Genomic DNA, 25171 nt, shown 5'->3' with positions numbered 1-25171 from the left:
CACCTCATGCCTCTTTAATCCACCATCACACACTCCCCGGCCATTTATCTCACTCTGGCAAGTTCCGACATTCTCCCTTTGTCATAGTTTTTTTTTGTCTTTCTCTTCCTCCTTCGTTCCCCCTTGTGCGTTTTTCCATCTTGCTCCGGGTGAAAGTCTGATGAAGAATAATAGGTGCCTGTCTCCAAAAACGAATGCCAGTGGGCCCCACCTGCAGCCACTGCTCAAATTAAGCACTGCCTACACTTCCTTTGTTCGGCCAGTAACCTGTGAATTACACAGTATGAAAGCGTGAATCAACTGGCCATTTGTATTGCCCTTACTATAAACTATATTACCTTGAGGCACTTAGCAGATAGCTGACATTCAAAGTGACATTATTTTATAAACCAGTTCGTACATTCCCAAGGCCATGATTCTCCAGAAGGGATAGGAGATGAGGTGGTGTTTTTAATCAGTGAATGGTAGCTGAGCGTCTTCAGAGGGCCTTTACAACCAAGGACTGTTCTACTACCCATGTAAATAAGGAAGAACACTCTAGTGTTTACAATTTGAATGTGAAGGGAAGGAGCCAGGTGCAAAGGGATACATAGTGTTTTCAGGTCTTGTGTATTTGTACTGGAAACCAAGTGCCTTTTGCTGCAGTTGAAGGGAGGCCCAATGAAGCTGCTTTCTACTTCTGAAGATGAATTTGTACTGTTGCCTTGAAGGGATAGCCTAACAAACTCTTTCCATGTAGGTGGTTAAGCACACAGACCTTTGATGCCACATGGGTGAGCTGTATTAGACGAGATAGGATACCTTGGTCAGAAAGTTATCAGAAAGTAAAGGCTAGAACAAGGCCAACCAGTGGCTGCATTTTTCTGTAAGTATTAAATTACCAGTTTCATTGACAATTGTCCTTGCATTGTGATATGAATTTAGATTTGAGATCAAAGCTTGAGTAGTTTCTAGAACTGCGTAACTGAGAGAGCATAGTGATGTTCCTCCAAGCGAAACCTAAATAAAGAAATGTGATTTAAAAAAATCAGAGAGGGAGCGTAGAGCATGGTGATGAATATTCTGGCATGGATATAACAGATGCATGTCTGCAATGTAAAAGTACCAGCACTTCCCCTAAAAAAGACGCAGCTCAATGTAGAAGTGTAAAGTCCCATACAAGTTCAATACATTCTTTAACTTGTACAAGATTGCTCCACCTCTAAGCATCCACGGCCTGTGGAAGATATGCTAAATCCAGAATGATGACCAGTCAGAACGAATTCAAATAAGATACATCAAGTTTAAAATTATATTTAAATGCCTACACAAACTTACTTTTTAGACTTGGAAGTTTTCCATTTTTAAAACTAGGTTTGGTGATTCAAACTAACATTTCTGGACACAAATGATGTTATAATAATCACATTTTAGTTTTAAAAATATACATTATTTCCAATTGGATGAATTGTGACTCTTGTACATTTGTTATAAGTCGATACTTCAAATTGAATATGTACTATCTGACAATTCATGTTCCAAGAATGTTTCCACCTGGTGGGATTTTAGAAACAAATATTTTAGAATATCACAGACACACAAGATATGCTTAAATGTAAGAGGAATCTTTTGGAAATGCATCACTGCAAATAATCAACTCTAGTATTAGGGGGATCAGGAGTGTTTTTGATATTAATCTTTGATGAGAAAATGGAAAACTCAAATAGTACAGATAAACATAATACATTGCAATCTTCACTCTTTTATCCAACAAATATGACAGACTGCACCATAATCAATTACTTCATCTGAAAGCCTATACCTAAAATTACTGAAACACATTTTCCCAAGTAAAGAGTACTTTCTGATTGCTTTTGGGAGATACCTAGATTGAAGAAAATGGTGTAAGGCTGACTGCCTCATGCCAGGACCTTCAGATGCCCTTTTAAGGAATGATTAATATATTATAATACAGCAAATCAGTGGAGAAGTCAATTTAGTAACCACGGTGTAATGAGAAGACTTGATTTTAGAGAATTAGAGTATACAGACTTTTCACTACGTTCAGTGTTAGGTGGGAGAAGGAGAATAATTTCTGGGAGTTGGCTGAGACTTCCATGTATTAATTCTATGCTTTTAGTTGACATGGATTCAAATACAGCATGTGTTAGTCAATACATGATTATGAAATCTTGGGACATCAAAATCGTCCTGACAGTCAAGGTAAGTGAATCATTTAACATATGTAACTTCAAAGAACTGATATACATAGATGGTGTTTATTGAAAATTGTTTACGCCCATTTTCACTTTTTTACACAGTATATTCACAAGTGACTGTGATTTTTTTTTACATTGAGAGAGCCACAAGTGCTACAAGGATACTAGAAGGAATTCAAAATGTACTTATTATTTGAAAACCCAAACACTATGTTGCTGTAACCACATTGCTAGAAAAATTTAGCAGCATGAAAAAAGTAAACATACTTTTAAAACAATAAATTTACCTTTATGTGTGCGTGGCTGTGTGTGTGTGTTTATTTGTATTGCAAGCTTTGAAATTGGGTTGCAGCAAGCATCTTCATATGTATCTTCCTGAGAAAACTCTATCTTCTAGGTGTCAAGATATTACAGCACTGATAATTCAAAATAGATTATTGCAAATTAACAATTGTAACTATTTTACATGCAAACTATAATTTTACTGAAAGACTAAATCCTTCAATGCCTATACAGAACAAATGGTGGTCTCATACTAAGTTCAAAAACAGGTAAAATACCTCATTATGCAAATAAGCAAAGTCTTTCATTTGTACCATGGAGTTGGTAACACTAATACCAAATACAATTCTTTAGAAGTGAGACCTCTTTGTTTAAAGCCCTGTTAAAAAAGGCTTGGCAGCCATCTTGGATTTTCCACATTGAACCACTAAGATTACTGTTTTCTCAAACGTTTGATAATTCTTTTTATAAATTGGACACATGGATAAATCCAAGCTAGCTATGGGCTTAAAATGTGGGAAAATGCTTATTGAAGACTCTGTTGGAAATGTAATTAAATTGTTTGGGAAAAGTTTTACGTGAGTGTATAGCAAGAGTATTATTTTTTTAGTTATAGCAGGCAAGGGTGCAATAACTGGTTTATGGATTGGAGTCTAGCTTCAATAACAGAGTGTAATGATTCTAAGGGCTGATCAAGTTATACCATTGTTTTTTCAGATATCCTGTGGTTTGAACTCCATTTGCTTTTGGATGGATGAACACTGCACTCTGACAAGATAACAATTGCAGATTCCTCTATATTCTGCTCCTTTAGTGAAAGCAGGATGAACGTCATAGTGAGAAGTTCCTATTTTGTTCACTTTTGTACATAAGTAAAGCAATATCAAGCACTCTATTGTCTTCACTATTTATTATAAAAAAATGTTTTTCGTTAAATTGTTTTCCATTTTCACTATTATTTGAGCAGATTGGACCCTTGAGCTGCCCTTCTATACTAAAATGTTTTAGTACTGTTAATTTATGTATATATACTAAGATGGTTTAGTATTGTTAATTAATGTATATATTTATTTAGTTAGGACGTCCAACATTGATCCTCAAGGGTTGGATCCTAGCCAGATTTTGAGAAGAACCACAGACTGTTAAATTGTGAAGTTTAGATTAAATTACATGTAAATCTATCTAATGTGGATTTCTTAAAGAATGTATCAGTGCATGTGTTTATCCACATTCTCGGTCAAGATAATTCACATATTTTCCCATTCTAGCTCTACATAAGAGCTTCAAAACTTTAAGTGGTCAAGCTCCTCTGTTCTATCCAATACCAACTAAGATCACAGGATTGGACATCTATTTTGGCAGCCTATAAACACTGAACCAGTACAATATGTAGTAGCTTTATTGAAATGGAGAGAATGCTGCCTACAAAATTAATTTTGCAAGTGGTGGCAAGTAATGGTGCTTGTTCATGTTTGTGAATTGTGGCTAATAAACTATGTTTTAATGATTAGATTGGATACTTTATAATTGTATTAATTACTTGTAATGCCTTGGTTTTAAAGTGGATTGAAGATAATTTAGTCATTTTATATTATTGAGATATTGCTACTCTGAATACATCAATTGAACTTGTTACAGTATTGCCCTCTTGCATTGTATTCAGTATACTACCACAGCTACTGTCATCAATGCTCATCAAAAACACACATCAATAAATATTTGTATTGCTGTGCATGTTCATTATGTTCACTTAATATTTAAGGACCCGCTTGCTAACAGTACTTTAAGAACTAGGCTCAGGAACTCGCATCTTGTTGCACTTTCAGTAACACAAGAAATGTTGTTCTGACGAAAAACAGAAATCCCCAAAGCTCTGCAGGAGTAATGACATCCATGTCTCGTTAAATAAGCAAGGGTTGACCTACGCAGCCCCTGGCAATGAAAAATGCATGATGGGAAAAATGTATCTGTCAGTGATAAAGAAACACCCATGCCCCATGTACTGAAAATACTAGGGGTTCGGACTTCAATCTTTGGCAAATGACAATTCTGGTGACACTAACAACTGGAGGAAAGACAGTCTTGGCTTTGGGACTTCACAGTACACCTTGCCCCAAGAAGTGGTGGCACATTTATTGGAGTGGCTGAGATTCAAGTTACATTCTGTAGGATCAATAATTTATCTTCGTTTGGATTTCTGGGGTGGTGACATGCTATCATGGAGGTTCATGTATATGATAGACCATCAAATTCCCTCTTAACTGGAGAAGCTATTGCTGTGGCATTAGAAGAGGGAAGTAAAATAGTTGCGGAAAGCAGGGTTACAGAAATATATGTGAATAACGGTTGGGCCAAGGGTGCTACAGTATCTCCGTCACTTCGTGCAATTCCCAGTAAACAAAGTGGATAGTGACTTTCCAGGGCTTTCCAAGCCATACATAGCAAATGGATTCGCTGCAGAAAACCACATACAAGAATAACTTGACATCCTTAGTACAGATGGTTTAGAAGACACAAATTGTGATGTATTTTACAGGGCGTACAGGTATTTTGTAATCCTGTACAGACCTATTGGCAGGAATCAACCCCTATGCAGAGAGATGGCAGTATCCTCGCTTACAGTACTTACGGGATTTATAAAGCTCTCATGGTCCCTGTCTGACCATCTTACATCCCTCAAGCCCCACCGCCACCCCTTTTAAATAACGCTAGGACAACATGTGTGTTTCGGCCTTGAGCCATGCGCTCCACTAGACTGTACTGGCTACACAGACAAATGGAGACAGGTGGGTTTGGGCTCATCGGCTGGAGTACGTTCTCAGTTCACGCTGTCTTCGTCGCTCCCATCTCTGTCCTCTTTGGCTTCGGAAATACTGCTTTCATCAATGTTCTCCAACGAGGCAGCGTGCTGTATGGACAGCTCCGACAGCGCGATGCTGGGCAAGGTACTCTGCTCCGGGTACAACCACGGCTTGTGCTGGGGGTTATGCTTGCGCTTCCATTCCGGGTACTTCAAGCAGGCTTTGTACATTTTCTTCATGGCCTGTGAAGGAAAAGGGGAAATTTCAATTAAAGTGGGGCTTTTCAGTTAAAATATGTACATTTTTCAATGACCCCATCGTAAATTGACCAGATTCTCATTTGTCACCCATATTAATATAGAAGCATTATGTATTGCTGATAATGTAGGTGGTTGATTTAACCACTATCAGCTCCATGGCTTTAATACTGCTAAACTTATTTTTGCCAATTAACTCTTTTTATTGTGTTTTATGTTTTATTGCGATAAACAATTGTTATGGTTTTAATTAACTAAAACAATAAAAATAACTTTGTATTGTATTGTAATATAGAAATACATTTAGTGTGTGGCCTTCACATACTTGTTAGGACTTATACAGGGTTGCATTACAAGTAGACTGATGGGCAACAGTTTAATTAAACTGTAGCTCAATGGTATGGTACAGAAGCAGGAAGGAAATAAATAAATCTTAGTTTACAATGCAGTAAGGGGTAAACCAGAAAATGTAGCATAATTTTAAATAGTTACTGAGTAAATGCTTTTAAAATTAGGTTTTCTAAGACTCAAGGCAGCATTTTATGGAGAAACCGTTCAGCTTTTTCTCTCTATTTGGTCCATACTAGTGGGACAGGCTTCCTGTGGTTCTGAAGATCACCTTCTACTCCTTGAACACAGCTACAATTAATTCATATATCTACCGCTCCTGTTTCTCTCAGTCGCCCATGCTTCATTAATGTAAACGTGTATATGATGGACAAATTACAGTCTTTTCAGTAATGTCACTGTACTGTGCCTCAATCGTTATTTACGTTATATCATATCCTAAATTGTTATCACCCAAACTGTTTTTAAACTTATGTACTGTCAAATTGTTTTTATCACAGTGTTCCTTTAACATGCATTTTTTGCCACGTATTTACAACACTTGTCTTTACCACACATTTATTGTAAGCTGGGTGGCAAGGAGAGGGCCTCCTTCTACAAATACATTTTTTATGTAACTATATATAAAATATATATAAACAATGGGTGGTAATGGCATGCGTTGCAAAAGCATATGCGCTCTAAAAAAGTGCGGGGTATAAAATGCGTTGCAAAGGCATGCAAATTATTTCCCTGCGTTGTTCTGTCATACAACCTGTGCAATAGCAATGGCCCTTGAATGTTTCCAGCGAGGTCTGGCAGGGCTTCCTGGTGCCCCCCCCCCACACATCTGTGAACGCTAACCTCTCAAGGTCTTTTGTGTAGGATAATACAAAGAAAAGGTAACCAGTTAAAGAAAAGAAGCGTACGGCAATCCAGGGAAAGTAACAATACAATTGTCCATGAGTGGTGCTCTAGGAAGAAAACGGGGTTGGTTACCACAACCCCACACGTATCCCCCCAATTGGGTGGGATTAAACAAAGATACAAAGGATTGCTCTTCCAAGCACTCAAAAAGTCAATATTAAAGTAGAGAAGAATCCTCCAGTAGTCGTAGTTCCAGTCGACAGCATCCAAAATGTTATTATTCCAAAGAAATCAAAGTTCCAATTCACAAAGAAAATGCACCGGCAACACGTGTTTCGTCTAGCCAGTACAGGGCATTAGACTTCTTCAGGGCTTATCTAAATCTCAACAGACAATGTTCCATCACATTGCACGTACACGATTATGCCATAATTATCCGAATTTGCCATAAAATCTAATTGTTAAAGCAATTGTAGTAATGTCACCGGATTTCACTGAATCCAATATCCCAATTTTACTTGAATTAATCCCGAACGTACACAGTCAAAAGCTCTCACTTTCCCAATTATTATCTAATCCATGTGTACATGATCTCCATTAATCCTGAATGTCCTCAGTCAAAACTCTCACATTCCCAGTTTGTATCCAATCCACGTGTACGTGATCTGTACTCTGTATCCGCAGTCCACGAAAATGCCGGATTTTCGTGGACTGCCAATACAGAGTACAGATCACGTACACGTGGATTGGATACAAACTGGGAATGTGAGAGTTTTGACTGAGGACTTTCAGGATTAATGGAGATCACGTACACGTGGATTAGATAATGATTGGGAAAGTGAGAGGCTTTTGACTGTGTACGTTCGGGATTAATTAAGGTGAAATTGGGATATTGGAAACAGTGAAATCCGGTGACATTACTACAATTGCTTTAACAATTAGATTTTATGGCGAATTCGGATTAATATGGCATAATCGTGTACGTGCAATGTGATGGAACATTGTCTGTTGAGATTTAGATAAGCCCTGAAGAAGTCTAATGCCCTGTACTGGCTAGATGAAACAAGTGTTGCCTGTGCATTTTCTTTGTGAATTGGAACTTTGATTTCTTTGGAATAATAACATTTTGAATGCTGTCGACTGGAACTACGACTACTGGTGGATTCTTCTCTACTTTAATATTGACTTTGTGAGTGCTTGGAAGAGCAATCCTTTGTATCTTTTGTGTAGGAGCCTGTTCTAGTCTGCCAGGGAACCAGGTAGGTCACAGCGGCACGGTGTGTGGTAACTCAAAAAGGCATGGAGTAATTCTATTGGCTGAAGGTGGTGCAAAGCTAAAGTAATTATGGGTTACACTGTTGTAGAGCTGAAATAGGGTTGAAGTAGGCAATGGATCCACAAGAGATGTGAACAGTGATGGTCTACAGTACTGCCAATAGTCTTCTTTCAAAATAGGAAAGGAAATGAGGTATTCATCAAACGAGCCCTCTCCTAGCTCGCCGGGAGCTAGCTAGATCCCAAACAGCGAATGTGATGGAGTGGTGTAAAGACATGCTTAATGCAACGTGTACTCCAGTAGATCATGAGTACTTCATGGACCGATTCACACAAAGTCATAAATCTGCTGCTCTAGGTCTCTGATCTCATTTGGGTGTAAATTTACCAATTTCAGGAATTCACAAAGTCCCAGTTCCAGAGGTGCAACTTTTACATGCACTGAGGCACTTCTGCCTGCATAACTGTGCACATTGCATATTTAAGCACAAGGAAATGTCAGCAGTTTTGTGCAGTGGCATAATTTTCTTAGTTTTCTTTTAATCACCATACAAATATTTTTCTCCATATAAAGATCCCTTCACCGATAACTCTATCAGTTTTGAGAGTGTTTTTTTTCCCATTCACTCCCCCAGACTGGAATTTACTCCTGACGTGGACTACATCTCTGACCATGGTGGGAAGGGGATTGGAGGAGTTTATGGGGATTCCTAAACTTTCAAAGGAAGCTACACCCCACCCTCAAATGGGTTTTATTCATGACCAGTAATATGCAATTGTGTGGAAAATTGTGCATGGGTAAAAGTACGAATGCAAGATCGCCATTTGTGAATACCCTTAAATCCAATCTTTTCTGTGTGTGTGTGTGCAAGTCATACTTTCAAAAGGAGTTGGGACTAGAGCACCTGCAGACCTGACAACTTTGAAAATAATTTTACCAATTGAGAGGGGGCAGGGCCTTGAAGGGAAGGGGCTTGGAAGGGAGGACAGGGCTTTCATGCCCCTCACCACCGGTGCCGGACTGGCCATAGTGGGCATCAGGTGTTTACCCGGGAGGCTTGAAGGGTGGGGGACAGTTTTGCAGCGGTGGGGGCCGGTTTTGCTACTGATTGCGCTGCACTATTGGCCCCCAGTAACAAAAGCAGCAATGCTTCACACTTGCATCACCACCCCCACCCCATGCCCCTCGGGGGCTGGTGAAACAAAATTGCCAGGGCTGCTTTGGGTTCCAAGTGCACTGTGCATGTAATGATAGACCTTTATATATATTTTTTATCTCTATTGGTGGGGGGATTTGTAAAGATTTTAATTAATCATACAATAAACTATGACTGACTGGGTTCCCAGTGCGGCCCTGCTCATGAGCTGGCAAATTGTGGAGGGGGCGGGGCTTAAAGCTCAACCCTGCTCAAGTTGGCCAAACCCAAGGTTTCTGAGGCTCTCACCAACGTTTTGGTGAGGTGGTAAAGCTCCTGATGGACCTCACGTGCCGGGAGCCTTCAAATAGGAACTCTAAATACACTCTCTTGCGACTTCCAGCTCACTTTGTGCCGCTGTGTGCTATTGGCTGTTCAACGGGAGACTGTGTGACGAGAGCCTATATCGTGTGATGCACGCAGCGCTGTGTAATTTGGCACGCCTGCTCTTAGTGTTGTTTAGGTTTTGAAAATGTTATTAAAAGGTAGTTTGACTGATTTTTACATAGCACTCAAAATAATGCACAGACATGCATATATTTCAACTGAGGAAAAACTGCAAAGAAAGACCCTTTGGCACAAATGAATAAACAGGAGGGAAGATCTTTTTGCCTTTTCTCCATAGTTGCAGACCATGGCCGCCACGACTGTGAATGCGATAAATGCAATGGCTGGTGGCCCAACTGCTGAGTTTCAAACTTATTTTACATAATTTGCTATTAAAGATGATTAAAAATAAATGCATTGCTCAGTGACTGTGTTGCTAATAAATTTCATTTGTTCACTTCAGCGATTTAGTTAATTGCCTTGATTTGAATGTTCCAGGGTTTTATTATGAGCTCCTACAAATTATCCATGTATTTGTTTATGGTACTTTCATAACGCGCTCCCAGCAAAGCAACATGTACTGTTATGGTACAATTTAAAAAAAGGTTACAAACATACAAAAAAGAGAACAGGCAGGACCATAAAATCCAGAAAGTCCATGAGGAAAGAAGGAAATGAAACCAATTAAAACATGCCAATTATCATGCAGCTATTAATCAACAAAGGGCGAATGTATGTGAGATAAAAACGCATCAAGAAGTGGACACCCAGTTCTCTTCACTGACTGATGGGAAAGGTAACACGTCTTGGCAGATCTTAAATGCAGAAGTGCTGCCAACTGTCTGGATGGTGTTTAATCCAGATGGCAAAGACAGGAGACGAACTAAACAAAGCAATCATGAAGCAGAAGGAACACAACCAAAACTCTGTAGATAGCAAATGCAACCGCAATAACACAAACTCCTGACTTTGTGCCAAAAGGGTTGGCAACAAATTCTGCTTTGCCGGTGGAGTTAGTGGAAATTGGAAGTCCGGACATATTCCGCCAACCACCGCATTGCAAAGCTTTTTTGGTGTGCAACTTGCCATGGTAAGTTGGCAATTGCGAGTGAGATTTGGCACCCCTAGTGCGCTTTTTGGTCACTAGGAGGGTACCCAGTGAGATTTACCCAACACGGGCGGTCCTGACCATTCGCGGTCATAAAGTTGCAGCTCAAGTAAAAAATGCACTAGAGGGTCAGCAAAATCAGCTTGAGAAGCAGCACCCTCTGGCACGCCACGTGGTGCCATTCACACTGATTTTCCAGTACAGAACAAGCTCCCGGCACTAAAAATCAGTGCAAACAGCGCGACATGCCTAATTCCGCCCGTTTGCGGGGCACCGTGGAATCTCACAGAGTTTTTAGATACTCCACGGAATTCCGTGGAGTGAAACTCTGCGAGTTCTTCCCACTCCTAGCCAAAGGAATGATGGCATGCTGGTTGTAGTTAGCTCGGAATATGAAGTATTAATGTATTTACGTTTGTATGACTATGCACATGTTGAATTATAATCCACAAACCTAGCCACAGATCAACGGTTCATTGTACAAGGGGGTTGAACACAAAGCATGAGGGATGGGCGAGGAGGGACATTGGAAGACAGAGTGCAGCAGAGAGGTAAAGTGAAGAGAGGACGGCGTGAGACAATGCGTGCTGTTTCAGGGGGAAAAGAAGTGAGAGGGGAGAACTGAGAGTATTGGAAGGTGCAGGGACCCAAAAAAGGACATCTTATGAACAGTCTGGTTAAAGACAAGATACAGAGGGCCAGATTCATCCAGGTTTAGTGTCGCCGTTGCGCCACACAAGGGGGTGCAAGGGTAATGCAGAACCTAAGTGCGATTTATCAAGCCATCCGAGGCCACCTTGCGTGGCCCTGCATGGCTTACTATAGCTAGAGTAACGCAAGGCAGTGCAAAGCGCTGTCTTTATGTTACTCTGCGGCAGGGAGTCGTTCCATGAGTGCAGCGTGGGTGTTCCCATGCATCCACCCAATGGATTTTGGAGCATTCCCAGAGTTACCATTAGTGGCAGGCCTGGGAATGCATCAAAATGCTACGCCTCCCCAGGAGAGGAGTAACAAGTACAAATATTTTTATTTCTCCTTGTTTTTGCTCTTTCTACATGTGCTGCCTTCTGAAGCACACTTAGGAAGAGGAAAAGGCCTCTCAGGATTGTTTTTGTGCAGGAAGGTACACCTTCAATACAGGCACCCTTGCACCGTGACGCAATGGCGCCTGCATTGGCGTTAGGCAGCCTAAAGTGCACTCGCACTAGGAAAGGACAGGAACGCACAGTACAATGGTAAACACAGCGGATTCCTGCCCCATCACGCAGCGCAGTTCAGCAAGGAGGCTTGCTGCATAACTGAATGATACATCTGGCCCAGAGTGGCCAGGTGCTGCCTTAAAACCTCTTTTGTTCTTTTCTTTTGTGACGGGGAGTTGAGACTGGTTAAAATCCGACTCGGTGGAGCTCCACACCTTACAATGTGGCCGCAGAAGCCTCGGCACCTCATTTTCTTCTTCCAGCACATCCTCATAAGGAGGTCCTGTTACTCCATTTCTTTCATACTTATCTTAGGCACCAGGTCATGTGAGGTGGTCTCTTCTACTGCATGGTAGAGAATGTAACAGGTCTTGAAGATGATGCAAGCTGGAATGAGGAGCCAGTGGGTCTCAATGAGAGAAGGAGTTATGCTATAAAATTTCAAAAGAACTTTGCCGCCATCCCCCGCAGCATGAGTGCGTTTTTCTGGAGGGTCTGATGGGATATTGGATGCCAGTTAAGGCGTTACCTCCACAAAGGTGACACAGGATCCACACCTCGACAGTCATTTGTAAGTCCTCTTCAGAAAGAAGTGGCTTTACATTGTGAAACAGGGACTATTAAACTATGGATTTCCATGAATAAATATCAAACGCCCCTATCTCACCAATTGTCTATAAACACTATTTTTGGACATTTTAACACAGGGCCCCCTATCTGGTGGTACATCATAATTTTAAAAAAAATGACTACAATATATTGTAGCTTTTATTAGTAAGTCATATGCATTCACTGATGCCACCATAGGCTGGGAATCAAAATCATTGACAAAGCCCAGGTAGCTCTGATACTTAAGAAGTCTTTTGATTTAATAAGGCTTTACATATATTGACATCTGATTGTTAACATTAGTAACCTTAATTGATCTTTAATCTTCAAAGCAGAGTTTGACTGTCAGGAAAGGACCTTCCCTTTGCAGGTCTTGTGGTCGAATTACTGCTGGCCCAGACGCCACGTGGTAAGAAAAGACTTGATGTTCAGTGTGGTAAGAAAAGACTTGCTGTTCATTGCTGTCCAGTAGGAGAAAAGTGTGGCGCAGGGACTAGAGCGGCTGACTCAGAGGCATGAGGCTCACGGTTCGATCCCCGGCGACAGCGGCAGCTCAGCTCAGCATCATGTGACTATGGGCAATAGCTCACTTAGGGCCCGATGTAGGTCACCAAATACCGGTCGGTAACGGCCGAATTCAGCCGTTACCGACCGGTATTTGGTGATTGAGAAGAAGGGGCCATTATTTTACAGAATCGGTAAATTTACTGATTCTGTAAAATACCGATTCGATAAATCCCAGATATAGGTAGCACTGTTTACAGTGCTACAGGCCTTCAGAATTCGGTATTTTATCACCCAATATAATTGGGTGGTAAAATACCGAATTCAGGTGTACATGTACATCTGTGCATGTACACCTGTGCCATGTGACACACAGACATGCCCTTAGGGCATGTCTGTGTGCCACATGGCACACAAGCCTGGAATTGGGGTGCTACAGGGTGTCAAGTGACACCCCGTTCACCCTTGCAGGATTCGGTATTTACCGATTCGGTAAATACCGAATCGGTATTTCCCATTGATTCCTATGGGCTTCAAGGCCCATAGGAATCAATAGGAAATACCAATTCGGTATTTACTGAATCGGTAAATACCGAATCTTACAGCTTCGGTAATTCTAAAATAAGAATTACCTACATCTGCCCCCTTCCCAATTACCTACCTTAAATACCGAATCATACCGATTCGGTATTTGAGTAGGTAAATAGGAATTACCTACATCGGGCCCTTAATCTCCCGGACAGCTCCAGAGTGCCTGGATAAACCTTAGGGTGAAAAGTTTGCGATTTACAAATGCGGAATTATTATTATTATTATTATTAAAGATGCCATGAATAGGCTTCTTCACACTAAGCATTATGCAGCACAACTTTATAGTATTCAGTGCCTCCTTAACGCCTCATAATCTTGCTGATTGATTGATACATGCGAAGTCTCTAACATCGAACGTATCTAAAATGTGGATTTTTTTTCTTTTATATGCAATATTCTTCAGCAAACCAGTCCTAGTTTTCTCTTTTGGAATCTCATTTTCTGGATAGGTTTTTCATAGCCTTTTCCCCAAAGAGAATATGGTGGGCTCACCTCCTGTGTCTACTGGGATCACTTCCTACCCAGTAGTATAAATGGCCAATTCTGCAAACAAAGAAGGCCATCAAGAAGACCTGCTCTTCACATTGACACCAACAATTTAGTGTAGGGGATTGGGGAAGGTATACCCCGAAACCAGTCAAAGGATGCTTGTTTACGGTCCATGGAGGACCTGGCTTGGCAGTTTGGGTGGGTCTGTTCCCATGGGGAGCAGGGTCAAGACTGATTTACATATGGCTGGGTCCAAACTGGGGAAATGTGGGGTGCAAAATAATGATGGATTAAAACCAGGTTTGTGACTGGGGGTGAGTGTTTGAAAAGTTTTACCACTTCATCTATCATGTTATTTTGTGATGTTGCTATGTGCACCCTAAGTGGCTAAGGGTATGCCCAGATGTGGGTCCCCTGAGCGCTGCAACACTGGATTCAAGCTAGCCTGGCTGATGAGGTGTGATACCCCAAAACCGCTCCCAGGATGCTTGTTTCTGGTCCAGGGAGGACTTGGCGCCACAGTTCGGGCTGGACTGTTCACATGGGAGCCAGGGTCAAGGCTGATTTCCATAGGCTGGTCCAAACAGAGGTGACGAGGCGAGCAAAATAACGATGGATTAAACCCAGATCTGTGACTCAGGTGAGTGAAAAGTTTCAACACTCCGTCCATCATTTTATTTTGTGATGTTGCTTGTGAGGTATAACCCGTGGCTGAGGACAGCAGCAAAAGAGAATCCTTTATTGAACACCATTCATATTTCTTTTTTTTCCATGTTTATATCCACAACTGTGAAATTCACAGGCTTTGTTCAGGAACCCTCGTTGCCACTTACACCATACACCCACAACATGGCAAGAACTTAATTACTTCATTCCCTTAGAAAAACTTACACACCTCATTTCTAAGGAGCAGCTGAAAATAGCAGTTGACACACTGGCCATTCTCAGACTCGGTTTCAGCAATGCTATCCTAGTCAGGCTCCCTCAGTCTTGCCTGGGTCTGCCAAAAGCCATTTACAATCTGCAGACATATTGATTACTTCATCCATAAAACCGCTCTATCGCTTCCATTTCCTGGAGCTTCATTGGCAGCAATTAAATGTTTGGCTCACCTTCAAGCTATGGTGCATTGCTGCTCTACTGTCCACCTGCAGAGGTCGTAGAAACCTACGATGCTGAGATGTGCGGAGGCCTGAGGGCCCCAGGTTAGGAACATCCATCACCCAAAAACCTTCCACCACCAGGGATGAAACTCTTCCATTTAGGATTAGAACCCACTCTCTCCTGCCCTTCAGGAACCAATTTAAGACTCATCTTTTCTCCCTGGACTAGCTTTACCTTCCATTTTTAAATTCCATTACACATGTGGCAGGCAGGTTATTTTGCCAGGATATGTTGGGAAGCAGGCAAGAGTAAAGAGTCTGGTGTAGTAGAGGAAAGAGTGGGGAAAAAAGTAATAGGAAGAAATGTGTAAGAAATTAGAAAAATAGTACGAGGAAGAAGGGACGATCCAAAGTGTACTTTATAATTAAGCATGGGCGAATTTTGCGGATCTCGCGTTCGCGAATTTTGCGGATTTGCGGATTCGCAATCCGCAAAATCCGCGAATTCCCGCGAATTTGCGGATTTTTTTTTTTTTTGTGTTCGCCCGTGTTTCTGCCAGTTCGCGAGGGTTTTTACAATTTCGCAATTTGCGAACGTACCTGTCGGGTCGCAAGTTTTGCGAACTTGTTGTTTCTACGTGTCCAGCCTGTTTGGGACACTCTTCTTCATCACTGCCACTCTCTGTCACCACTGCCACTCTCTGACTACTCATGCCACCCTCTGGCCCACCCATGCCACCCTCTGTTTCATCACCACACCCTCTGGTTGTCCAGTGTACATTATTTTCGGCAAAGCAAAGCACACCTTCCCTGCCTCAAGTGACCTGAATTAATTTGGGGCTGATTAATGTGTCACAGAATATTTTTTTAGCTGGCACCTGCTTCCTTAGTGCGCCCTGATTAGTGATCTTTTGCACTTGCTAAGTGCTTTCATTGTTGCAAAATTAGTTACAACACCTGCCCTGCCCCAACTGACAATAATGAATTAGGGGCTGATTAATGGATTTTAACTTCCAGCCTGGCTCCTGCTTGTCTCCCTTAGCTGTAATTCAGGACCTTTGTGGCATATGTGTAACTATTCTGAGGTTCAGAGCAGGGTCACATAATAGTTTCAACTGGCAACTGAACTCTGGAGGGGCCCCTCAGGAAGCACTACAGGAAATGGCTACTAATGATGAGCCTGAACTTTTGAACCTGGTAAGTAGTTACTTTCAGTTTTGCTAAGATCGTATTTCTGCAATTTTGCACTTATTCGCGGGGCGCGAACTCACGCGAACAGTGCGAGCAGTGCGAGCAAAATCCGCTGCTCGCGGATTTGCGGATTTTGCGGGAAATTCGCAAATCTCGCGGATTGCGGATTTCCCGAAAATCCGCAAAATCCGCGAGCGGAACGGATTTTCCGCCCATGCCTATTTATAATGCATGATAAAAGCAAAACACTTTTAGTGGAAACAGATTCTGTGTACATACACCATAATTCCAAGAGAATGGTATGTAGAAAATTGTCCCAAAGTGTTTCTCTAACCGAGAGACGTGCAAGAGGCAAGGGAGGAGCCCCAAACTTTACAACATGTGCACCAGAATGGCCTGCACAGGTGTCTGTAGTGTCCTCCCCAGCCACAGAGCAGGTAACAGACAACGCCACACATGGAGCTCTGGTTTGCACGTCTTTATTCTTCAGCATGTATCCGTTAACTGAACGCACTGCACCACCAACTTAATTAACCGCACAAGTCACACCAAACCAATCACATAAGGAGTCCGTCGAGGACAACTAGAGGCCTCCTATATACAAACCCAAGTCACAACTTCTCCCCCTTTGTTAAATAAAAACTATGAACACATATATACAACAAGCATTTGCAATGCAATTGGTCTCGCATTAGGAAAGTTTGAGCTATTGGTATTGTAAATGGCAATTTTTTTAATTTATGTGTTGGTTTTGAAAATAGCGAAATGAATAGCTTTGTCATTTACAATGCCAATACTTTTAACTTACGCAAATGTAACACCTATAGCATTTGTAATGCAACATGTGTTGTATTTACGTGACTTAGATGTATTGATATTACAAATAGCAATGGCTTTTAATTTTTTTAAATAATTAATACTTAAATAAAAGTTATTGAAATTTATAATGGCAATAGCTTAAACTTTTGTAAATAACTTTTGTGAAGTGTATTTTATTGTGACGAAAATCCAAGAACAGAAGTGAAATATTAACATCTTTTTGTGACATTTGTCTAAAGCTTGAAACATTGAGAGAACATATTTGAACCAGTTGTTGTTGAATGGTTGCACAGATTGGTGCTGTGGTGGCGCCGAGTGATGTTGTGGTGGCGACGAGTGATGCTTTGGCGTTCAGTGATGCTGTGGTAGCGCATAGTGATGTTGTGGTGCCCCTGAGTGATGCGGTGGTGCCCCTGAGTGGTGCGATAGACAGATAGAGGGAGGGTGATAGATAGATAAATAGAATGAGGGCGATAGCTAGATAGACAGAGTGAGGGTGATCGATAGATAGAGTGATGGCAATAGAGTGAATGCGATAGATAGACAGATAGAGTGAGGGCGATAGATAGACAGATAGAGTGAGGGCGATAGATAGAGTGAGGGCGATAGATAGATAGAGGGCAATAGATAGAGGGCGATAGATAGATAGAGGGAGGGTGATAGAGAGATAGATAGTTAGGTTTAGGAGCAACGCCCCTCTTGAAGTAGCACAATTCTGACTTGCATATGGCTAGTCTCTGTGTGGAGTAGTCTAGGGTAAAAAATGATGGGCTGGAATCATTGTGTTGGCATGGTACCGCACTAGATACATTTCCTTCTACGCACCATGTGCTTGACCTCGGGCTTGAAATCTCCCTCTGCAGCCAAAAACAAAGGTCTGCATAGAGCGCCCTCAGTGGTGTAGGTAGACCTTTGGCTGGCTGTGGCGGCACCAGTGTTTGCCGCCCTGCGGCGGCTGCAGGTAAGAGCGGGGCTGCTGGCGATCCCTTGCGATGGCCACAGGTAGGAGAAGGGGTGGGGTTCTGGCAATCCCTGCATTTGCCATGAACTGCCACAGCTAAGAGCGGCCACCGCCCCCAAAACTTGTGCCGCTCAGGGCTGCCTGCCCCGTTACGCCATTGAGCGCACTGAATGCTCCTCGGGCAAGGTCACTCTATTATTGCTAAAAATTTGTAATGAAGAAAGCAATTAGCGCAAGATAACACAATGTCGCTAAGTTAGCATTGGTATGCATTGATAGGTTGGACAGTTTAGACCACATCTTTTCGCCAGAGACGTTTTAAGGCATGGGCAAAGTGGGCTCCGGCCCAGGGCCCCAGACTTTCAGGTGGGCCCTGATAGAGCCAGCTCAGTCCTTGCACTGATGATCTTGAATAATGCTTAAACAGATGGTTTTAAATACCGTTTTTCTTTAATTTATTTTTTATGTGATTGAAGTGTGAGAGTCTATTACAAACATTTTTGCAGAACAATGTGGTGTTTGTTTCATGCAACACCCATAAAAAAGTTTTTCTATCAAAACAGGACCTCACATATGAGAAATGGGAGAGCGTCACAGAGATTACTTACAGTGCTGTGGTACTATGTTGAAAACACACTTCACTGTTCCTGAATATTAGATGAAACACATTTCGAATTTGGTCGAGTGTGCATGTACACTCTCAGCGACCTGACCAAAGAGGGAATGAGAGGTTAAACTAAATCACAAGTTCAAACCTGTTCAGAACAGGGCCCACCAAAACTTAAGATGACCCTACTTTCGTCTGCTGCTAGGGCCTAGGAGTTACTTCACACTCGTAAATGTGGGTATTCAACATTCTCATGCCTCCGTGTGCGGGACGTCAAACAACACAATATGTTAACCTGTGGATGAAAAAGTCCCAGCGCTGACGGTTGTCGCATTTCCTGTTTGCTTTCAGTGAATCATGGGGGTAGAGTGGCCAAGCTCGTTTGGCTCAGAATGGGCGACAATGCGGGCCCCAAGGCGGCGACAGCTCTGTGTGAGGAGTTCACTGCCTTCACTCTGCCCGGTCAGAGGGCGTGTGTGCCCGCTAATGCCTCGGCGGGAGGCGGTAAACTGGCAGTGATTGCTCGCATCGTGCTTCCACAAAGCCCTCGGGATCCCCGCGTCACGTCCACATTGTCTGCCGTTGACGCCTGATGTTTATCATATGTGAGTGATGGTAAAAGAGCTCAGCTGGTTTATGCACCCGTTGTGCAGATCAGTGCTTCACCTGTAAGACACCGGTTCGAATCCAACCACCAGATAGCGCTCCTGTCGAAGAAGCGGACCGCACATATTCATAAATGCCTTAGCGCACTGACATTATGGCATTTAAAGTAACTCCAAATGAATATTCCAGTTTTGGTGGCACAGTGTTTTGATCTATTTATATATGCATGCTTTTTTATATGGCGCGTACTTTACCAGGTGTGTGCAGAAATCAGTCCATGGTTCAAACTATTGGAAGTGAGCAGGCCGCCGGCCCGAAAACTGGAAGTTCGGCAGCGTCAAGTTTGTCATGGGGCGGGACTTCCGCCTTCTGCAGGAAGGCCGCGCCCACGGAGTGCCTGGCAGAGAGCAGCAATGGTGACGCGGGGCTCCCATGCCTGAGGGAGAGCTCCGCGGTGGCTGCACACGTAAGGAGGAGCAGCGGAGTCCTGAGCGTGACGGAGCCTGTAGCCTGGTGAGTGGAGCTTAGTTGGGGGGGGGCGGTGTGTGTGTGTGTGTGTGTGTGTGTGTGTGTGGGTGTGCGTGTGTGTGTGTGCGCATGTGTGTGTGTGTGCGTGTGTGTGCGTGCGAGTGTGTGAATGTGTGCGCGTGTGTGTTGCGCTTGCGTGTGTGATTGATTGATTGCAGGAGGCTGACTTGCCTCGGAAGCGGGACAGGAGATGTGCACAGTGCGTGGGTGTACGTGGGCGTACACCTGCTCAAATCGCAAAGCGCATGCCCATCTCCTGTCCCACTTCCAAAGCAAGTCCCTAACAATAGAGCTCGCTGGAGACAGCAGCGCTTTGCGCTGCTTACGCCAGCTCGACCTAAAAATAAACATCACATCTTCTTGATGAGTCGTCGCGGTGCTTGCACCAGTCTTGCAGATCTAGTTGTATGAGGTAGAGGAGGAGTGCCTTCACTGTCATCGCTGGAGAAGAGTCGGATGCTTTATTTGGGCCCTCAGGTGGACTTGCCTCACCCGTGAGATCTGGAGCTCACAAACATCGAGGTAAATGCTTGAAGTGCAATGAGTTCCTAGTTATGGACTTTCCAAGTTATTGGGCTGTTACCCTATTTCCTTTGCTCGCCACAACTCTTAGAGGTTCAGCATCAAAAGGAGCGTCAGGCTTGCATGTCCACTTTTGCTTGACAAGAAATCAGTCTCTTTCCTCGAAGACCATGTCTCGAACGCCTCTGGACCTATCAGCAAAAGCCTTCATTTTGCATTAGTGAGAGGTGTTGGTGACACAAATCTCGTCAGGGTCTATTGACCAACTGGTGATCCACTACGACATCTGTGTTCCAAGAGCTCTCCCGAACAACAAAGTAGCTAGACTTTCCCCAGTCATGGAATGAGGGGTGGAACAGTAGGCACACGATGTGCGTAAATTTGACTTGAGGTTTATTCCTTTCAGCACGGTATGCTGAACCACCCTTTCACTGTACTCATAAATGGCTCGACAGTACTGATTGTCGGTGGCCAGAGACTTGTACTTTTCTGACGTTTGATGTTAAAACTACTAAGAAAGTCCTTAAACACTCTGTTGTCGAAAGGTGGACCGTTGTTAGATTTGAGAATGGAAAGAACACCCCAGGCTGTGAAAATGTTGTCCAGCGCCTCTATAACTTTGTCATGTGCGGTTGATTAGAAGCCTTCTACTAGAGGAAAATGTTAGTACTCATCCACAACTACCATGAGATGATGTCCATTATTGAGGGGTCCGAAGAAGTCAACCGCAATACACTTAGAGGCCTGTTTATGCAGATCGGACATATTCAGTGGGTGATATGTTGTTTTGGGAGACAGGCAGCTGCACAGATGACAAGCTTTCAGTTCACTTTCCAGTCGTTGATCAAGGCGCAGGAACTGCACACCTTCCCTGAAGACTCTTTTGGCAGCAATGCCACGATGTCCTTCGTGTCCAGTTCAATAACTTGTTGCCTCAGGCTTTCAGGGATAACTATTCTAGCCTCACTCAGGATGACACCATCATGGGTAACAGAAAGCTCTTCATGAACATTCTTGAATTTCTGGTACTCAGCGTCATCGGTAAGAGGTCGAGCCTGTTTCCTCCATGACTGCATCGCAATTATTTTTTTAAGTTTGAGCATGTCTCTATTAGTACTTGTAGCTGCCAAAATCTGTTCAATTGAAACAGCTGCAGGCGCACTTGACTTGATGTAGGGCTCAGTCGCTTTGGACTTTGTACTATGATGTTGTAAAAGGCACTCGTGAAAACTAGTCTGCGGGGTACTGATCCTTCCTCAGTTCATGCACAACAGTGAAATCATACTCCTGCACACACAATTCACATTTTTTTGCTGCAAGGGGGCATCATGGCTTTTGGATTTCCAAAAATGGTGAGCAACGCCTGATGATCTATGAAAAGGGTAAAATACTTCCCATACAGAAACACTTTGAAGTGTTCACATGCTCGTACTACAGCTAAGCTTTCTTTCTCAGGTTGAGAATAAGCACACTCGGTCGGAGATAAACTCCAGCTCGCATAGGCCACAACGTGTCTATGAGGATCAGGCTCTTCATTGTGTTGGGCAAGGATTCCACCCAACCGCACCAGGCTTTCTTCTACCACAATTTCTGTATACAATTTGGATCAAAACAAGGTAATTCATTTGCATTTTCAATTGAGTGCTTTATGTGCTTAAAACTTATTTCACATTTAGATGGCCATTCAAACATAATATCTTGCTTTGCTAGTTCTCTTAGAGGGGTACTCACTGTAGCAAAATCAAAAATGTACCAGGAGCAGTAGTTGGCCATGCCTAGGAAAGATTGCAGCATGACCACATCTTCTGGAGGGCAAGTAGATGACAATGTTTGCACCTTTTCGGGCCACGAGACATCCCCTTTTCAGAGAGTATGCCCAAAGAATTTAAGTCTGTTTTTGTGATACTCACGCTTCTCTGCATTTAGTGTGAGACCTGCATCAGAAAGCAGACGGCATACTTGTGTGAGTGCTTTATAATTTCTTTTCGTGTAACCCCAAACACCAATATATCATCACTGTAGTTAAAAGCATGTATGACAGGCTGAATTATTCATTGAATGACATCTTGAAAGATTTCCTCAGCTGACGACACACCAAAACAGAGTCGAAACATGAGTTGAAACAGTCGTAATGTACCTACAGTTTTCTTCCAGTTCAATATGATGTTAGTCTTCATTAAAATCAAGGCAGGAGAAAACTTTGGTACAATTCAGCTGCGTAATCATGTCCGCAATGTGTAGACCTGAATGTCTTTCCCTTTCAACTGCTTAGTTGGCCTGCTGCATATCAACACAAACGTGCACTGAACCTCCATTGTCCTTTTTTGCACCATCACAATGGGTGAAACCCAATGCATTGGACCATAGATTGCTCAATTATGTCATGCTTTAACAGTGTCTCTAGTTCTTTCTCAACGGCTTCCTGTAAATGAAAAGCAATTAGACGGTGTCGCTGGGCAACAGGGCAAATGTCTTCATTAACGAAAAGCTGCACCTTCATCGTTTTAACTTCCCCAAGTCCATGGAACAATGTCGGGGATTTACTCACTATTTCAGATTGAGCATTCAAGTTGCAGTTAATATGATCAGTCCCATGTCAGAAGCAGTATCGAAACTTAACAAGCATGCACCCGACAACATACTCTGAAGGACATTAATTGGTGCTAGCACTGTTGTTTTACCAAGTCACACCCAACCGATTACGTAATATGTGTAAGGAGTCCATTGAGGACCACTAGAGGTCTCAGATATACAAACACAAGACACAATGGTGTCAAAACAAATCCTAGTGGTTGAAGATGGCAGTTTGGTGGAAATCCTTAGTAAGTGATAAGGTGTCTGAGAAAAAGATTGGGATGCTGAAGGGGTATGTGTACAGGATTGTGCGTAAGTAAAGGTGGTGCTCTGCTAAGGTGAGTACATGTGGGGATAAGGGAAAAGGTTAAAGTGATGATGGAATGGATTATCAAGAAGGGGCTCAAACAAGCAGTGGCTTTCTCTAGTTATCATCACTAAAAAGCTGGTGGTCTTTTCAAACTTTTGTGTGGATATGTGATACCAGAACATTGTGTCAGACAATTTCCTAATTCCCAACACTACTGACATAATTTTTCTTCTCAATAGGGCCACATTTTTCATTAATCTTAATTTAAAATCAGCATGCCGGATATCTGCATGTATTCACGAAGAACACAACAATTTGTTCTACTATATTGCCCCCATATTCTGTGGAAGTGCCACCAAAGGTTAACATTCTTTTGGTTAATTAATACAAGTCTATATGTCACCCTCACAAAATATATTTCTTTTTTGTGAGTTTGATATGTTTCTGGTGTGATTATTTCCAACTGCTTTATAAAAGAAAACTGACTGGTGTAATAATTGAGAATGTCATCAGTTTCCAAACATCAAATACCCTTTACTTATGTAGGTGTGCATACCGGAAAAGTTTCAGAGCTGTCAGTCAGAATTCTTTCTTCTCAGTAATCACCTGGTACCTTAGGCTCTTTAACATATATGACTTTCCCCACACGTTCAAACAAAACCTACATTTTAGCGGTCAAATCCCCTGGTCTACTTGAGGAAACAATCAATGGAATCAACCCTGACGTAAGGCATAATGACTGGATCCGTCTACTCTAGACTCAAACACCATGATGGAGCCCCATAAGAGGAACCCTAGCCTGGAAAAAGCGTTTCGGGGCACAGAGCAGCTACATCATACAGATTACCCTGACTGAGATGTCCTCTTTCTCCCTTCTACAGCTTTCCACTTGCACAGCAAAACTAAAATCAGAATGGCCAGAGTATCCTAAGCATTCACCCTACATTCACCAATCAGGGGTGCCTCCCTGTCGCTTTACACAGTTCACACTATTCATGTACAGTGCTTATCCACCAATCATACTCTCTCCCAAATTGTCCCAGCATTTTGACCAATCAGCTAAAACTACTGTTCCTATACACAATTCACAATATTAACAAATAATAACCCAGTATTTGTAAAGCGCAAACTAATCACCCGGAAGGGTCTCAAGGTGCTGGGGGCCGTTGGGGAGATTAAGTGAGCTACTGTCCAGAGTCACATGATGCTGAGCTGATCTGCCTATGGTGCTGGGAATCGAACCGTGAGCCCACACTATGGAGTCAGCCGTCCTGGCTGCTGCGCCACACCTCTCCCTTAGGCAGGACTAAGCAGCCAATCACATTCACCATGTTAGGAAAGCAGAAATACAAGAATGGCTCCAAACATTAAACAAACTGCCTCTGATAGCCATGTAAAACCAACACTCCATTCTCAGATACACAGTGAGAAATATGCAACCCACTCACTGCCTACCTACTAATCCATAAATGCGTACGACCATTTTGATGTACTAGGGTGCGCCATAGTAAAAATAATATCACATTATCTAACCTTCATGGATTCTTTTAAAATACATTTGCAATTTCAAATAGCCCAGGGGTGCTGGTATCCACCAGAGATCCCCTCCTCAGAAGGCCAGTGTGCCACAATCTGCTTGAAATGACAGCAACATCATTTAAACTCCAGAATTACCAAGCAGGACACCTTTCTGTGAAGTGATTGAACAAAGAGAGGTTCCAGTATCCACTCTCTTAGAAGGAGGGCTATGAAGAGCAGGCTGGAAAGCAGGTCAGCGGCAGTGAGGCTCTTTACTTATTTAAAGGTATATTAAAGGCTTCAGATGCTGAGCTGCCTCTTCGGAGATATGGAGGCAGTTTAGAGTGAGAACAGCTGTACAACAGTACTTTATCCTAATTCCCTGACATCAGACTGCATCTG

At 42.6% G+C, this 25171-nt stretch overlaps 1 protein-coding gene across 4 annotated transcripts in view; it reads right to left on the bottom strand.

Moving 5' to 3' along the window:
* Positions 1–2239: 2239 nt before the first annotated feature.
* The window catches only part of STARD10 (StAR related lipid transfer domain containing 10), a 325536-nt gene continuing 302604 nt past the window's right edge, over positions 2240–25171 (bottom strand). For all 4 annotated transcript variants that reach the window (XM_086933785.1, XM_086933786.1, XM_086933787.1 and 1 more), the window contains one exon: positions 2240–5523. In XM_086933785.1, the coding sequence (XP_086789911.1) occupies positions 5299–5523 (225 nt within the window). In that variant the 3' untranslated portion in view covers positions 2240–5298. The remainder of the gene's footprint in view (positions 5524–25171) is intronic.

Source organism: Lissotriton vulgaris, chromosome 8 (genome assembly GCF_964263255.1).
Source record: "Lissotriton vulgaris chromosome 8, aLisVul1.2, whole genome shotgun sequence".
Lineage (NCBI taxonomy): Eukaryota > Metazoa > Chordata > Amphibia > Caudata > Salamandridae > Lissotriton > Lissotriton vulgaris.
Note: the sequence above shows the minus strand (reverse complement) of the source record. Positions and strands in the feature narration are given on the sequence as shown.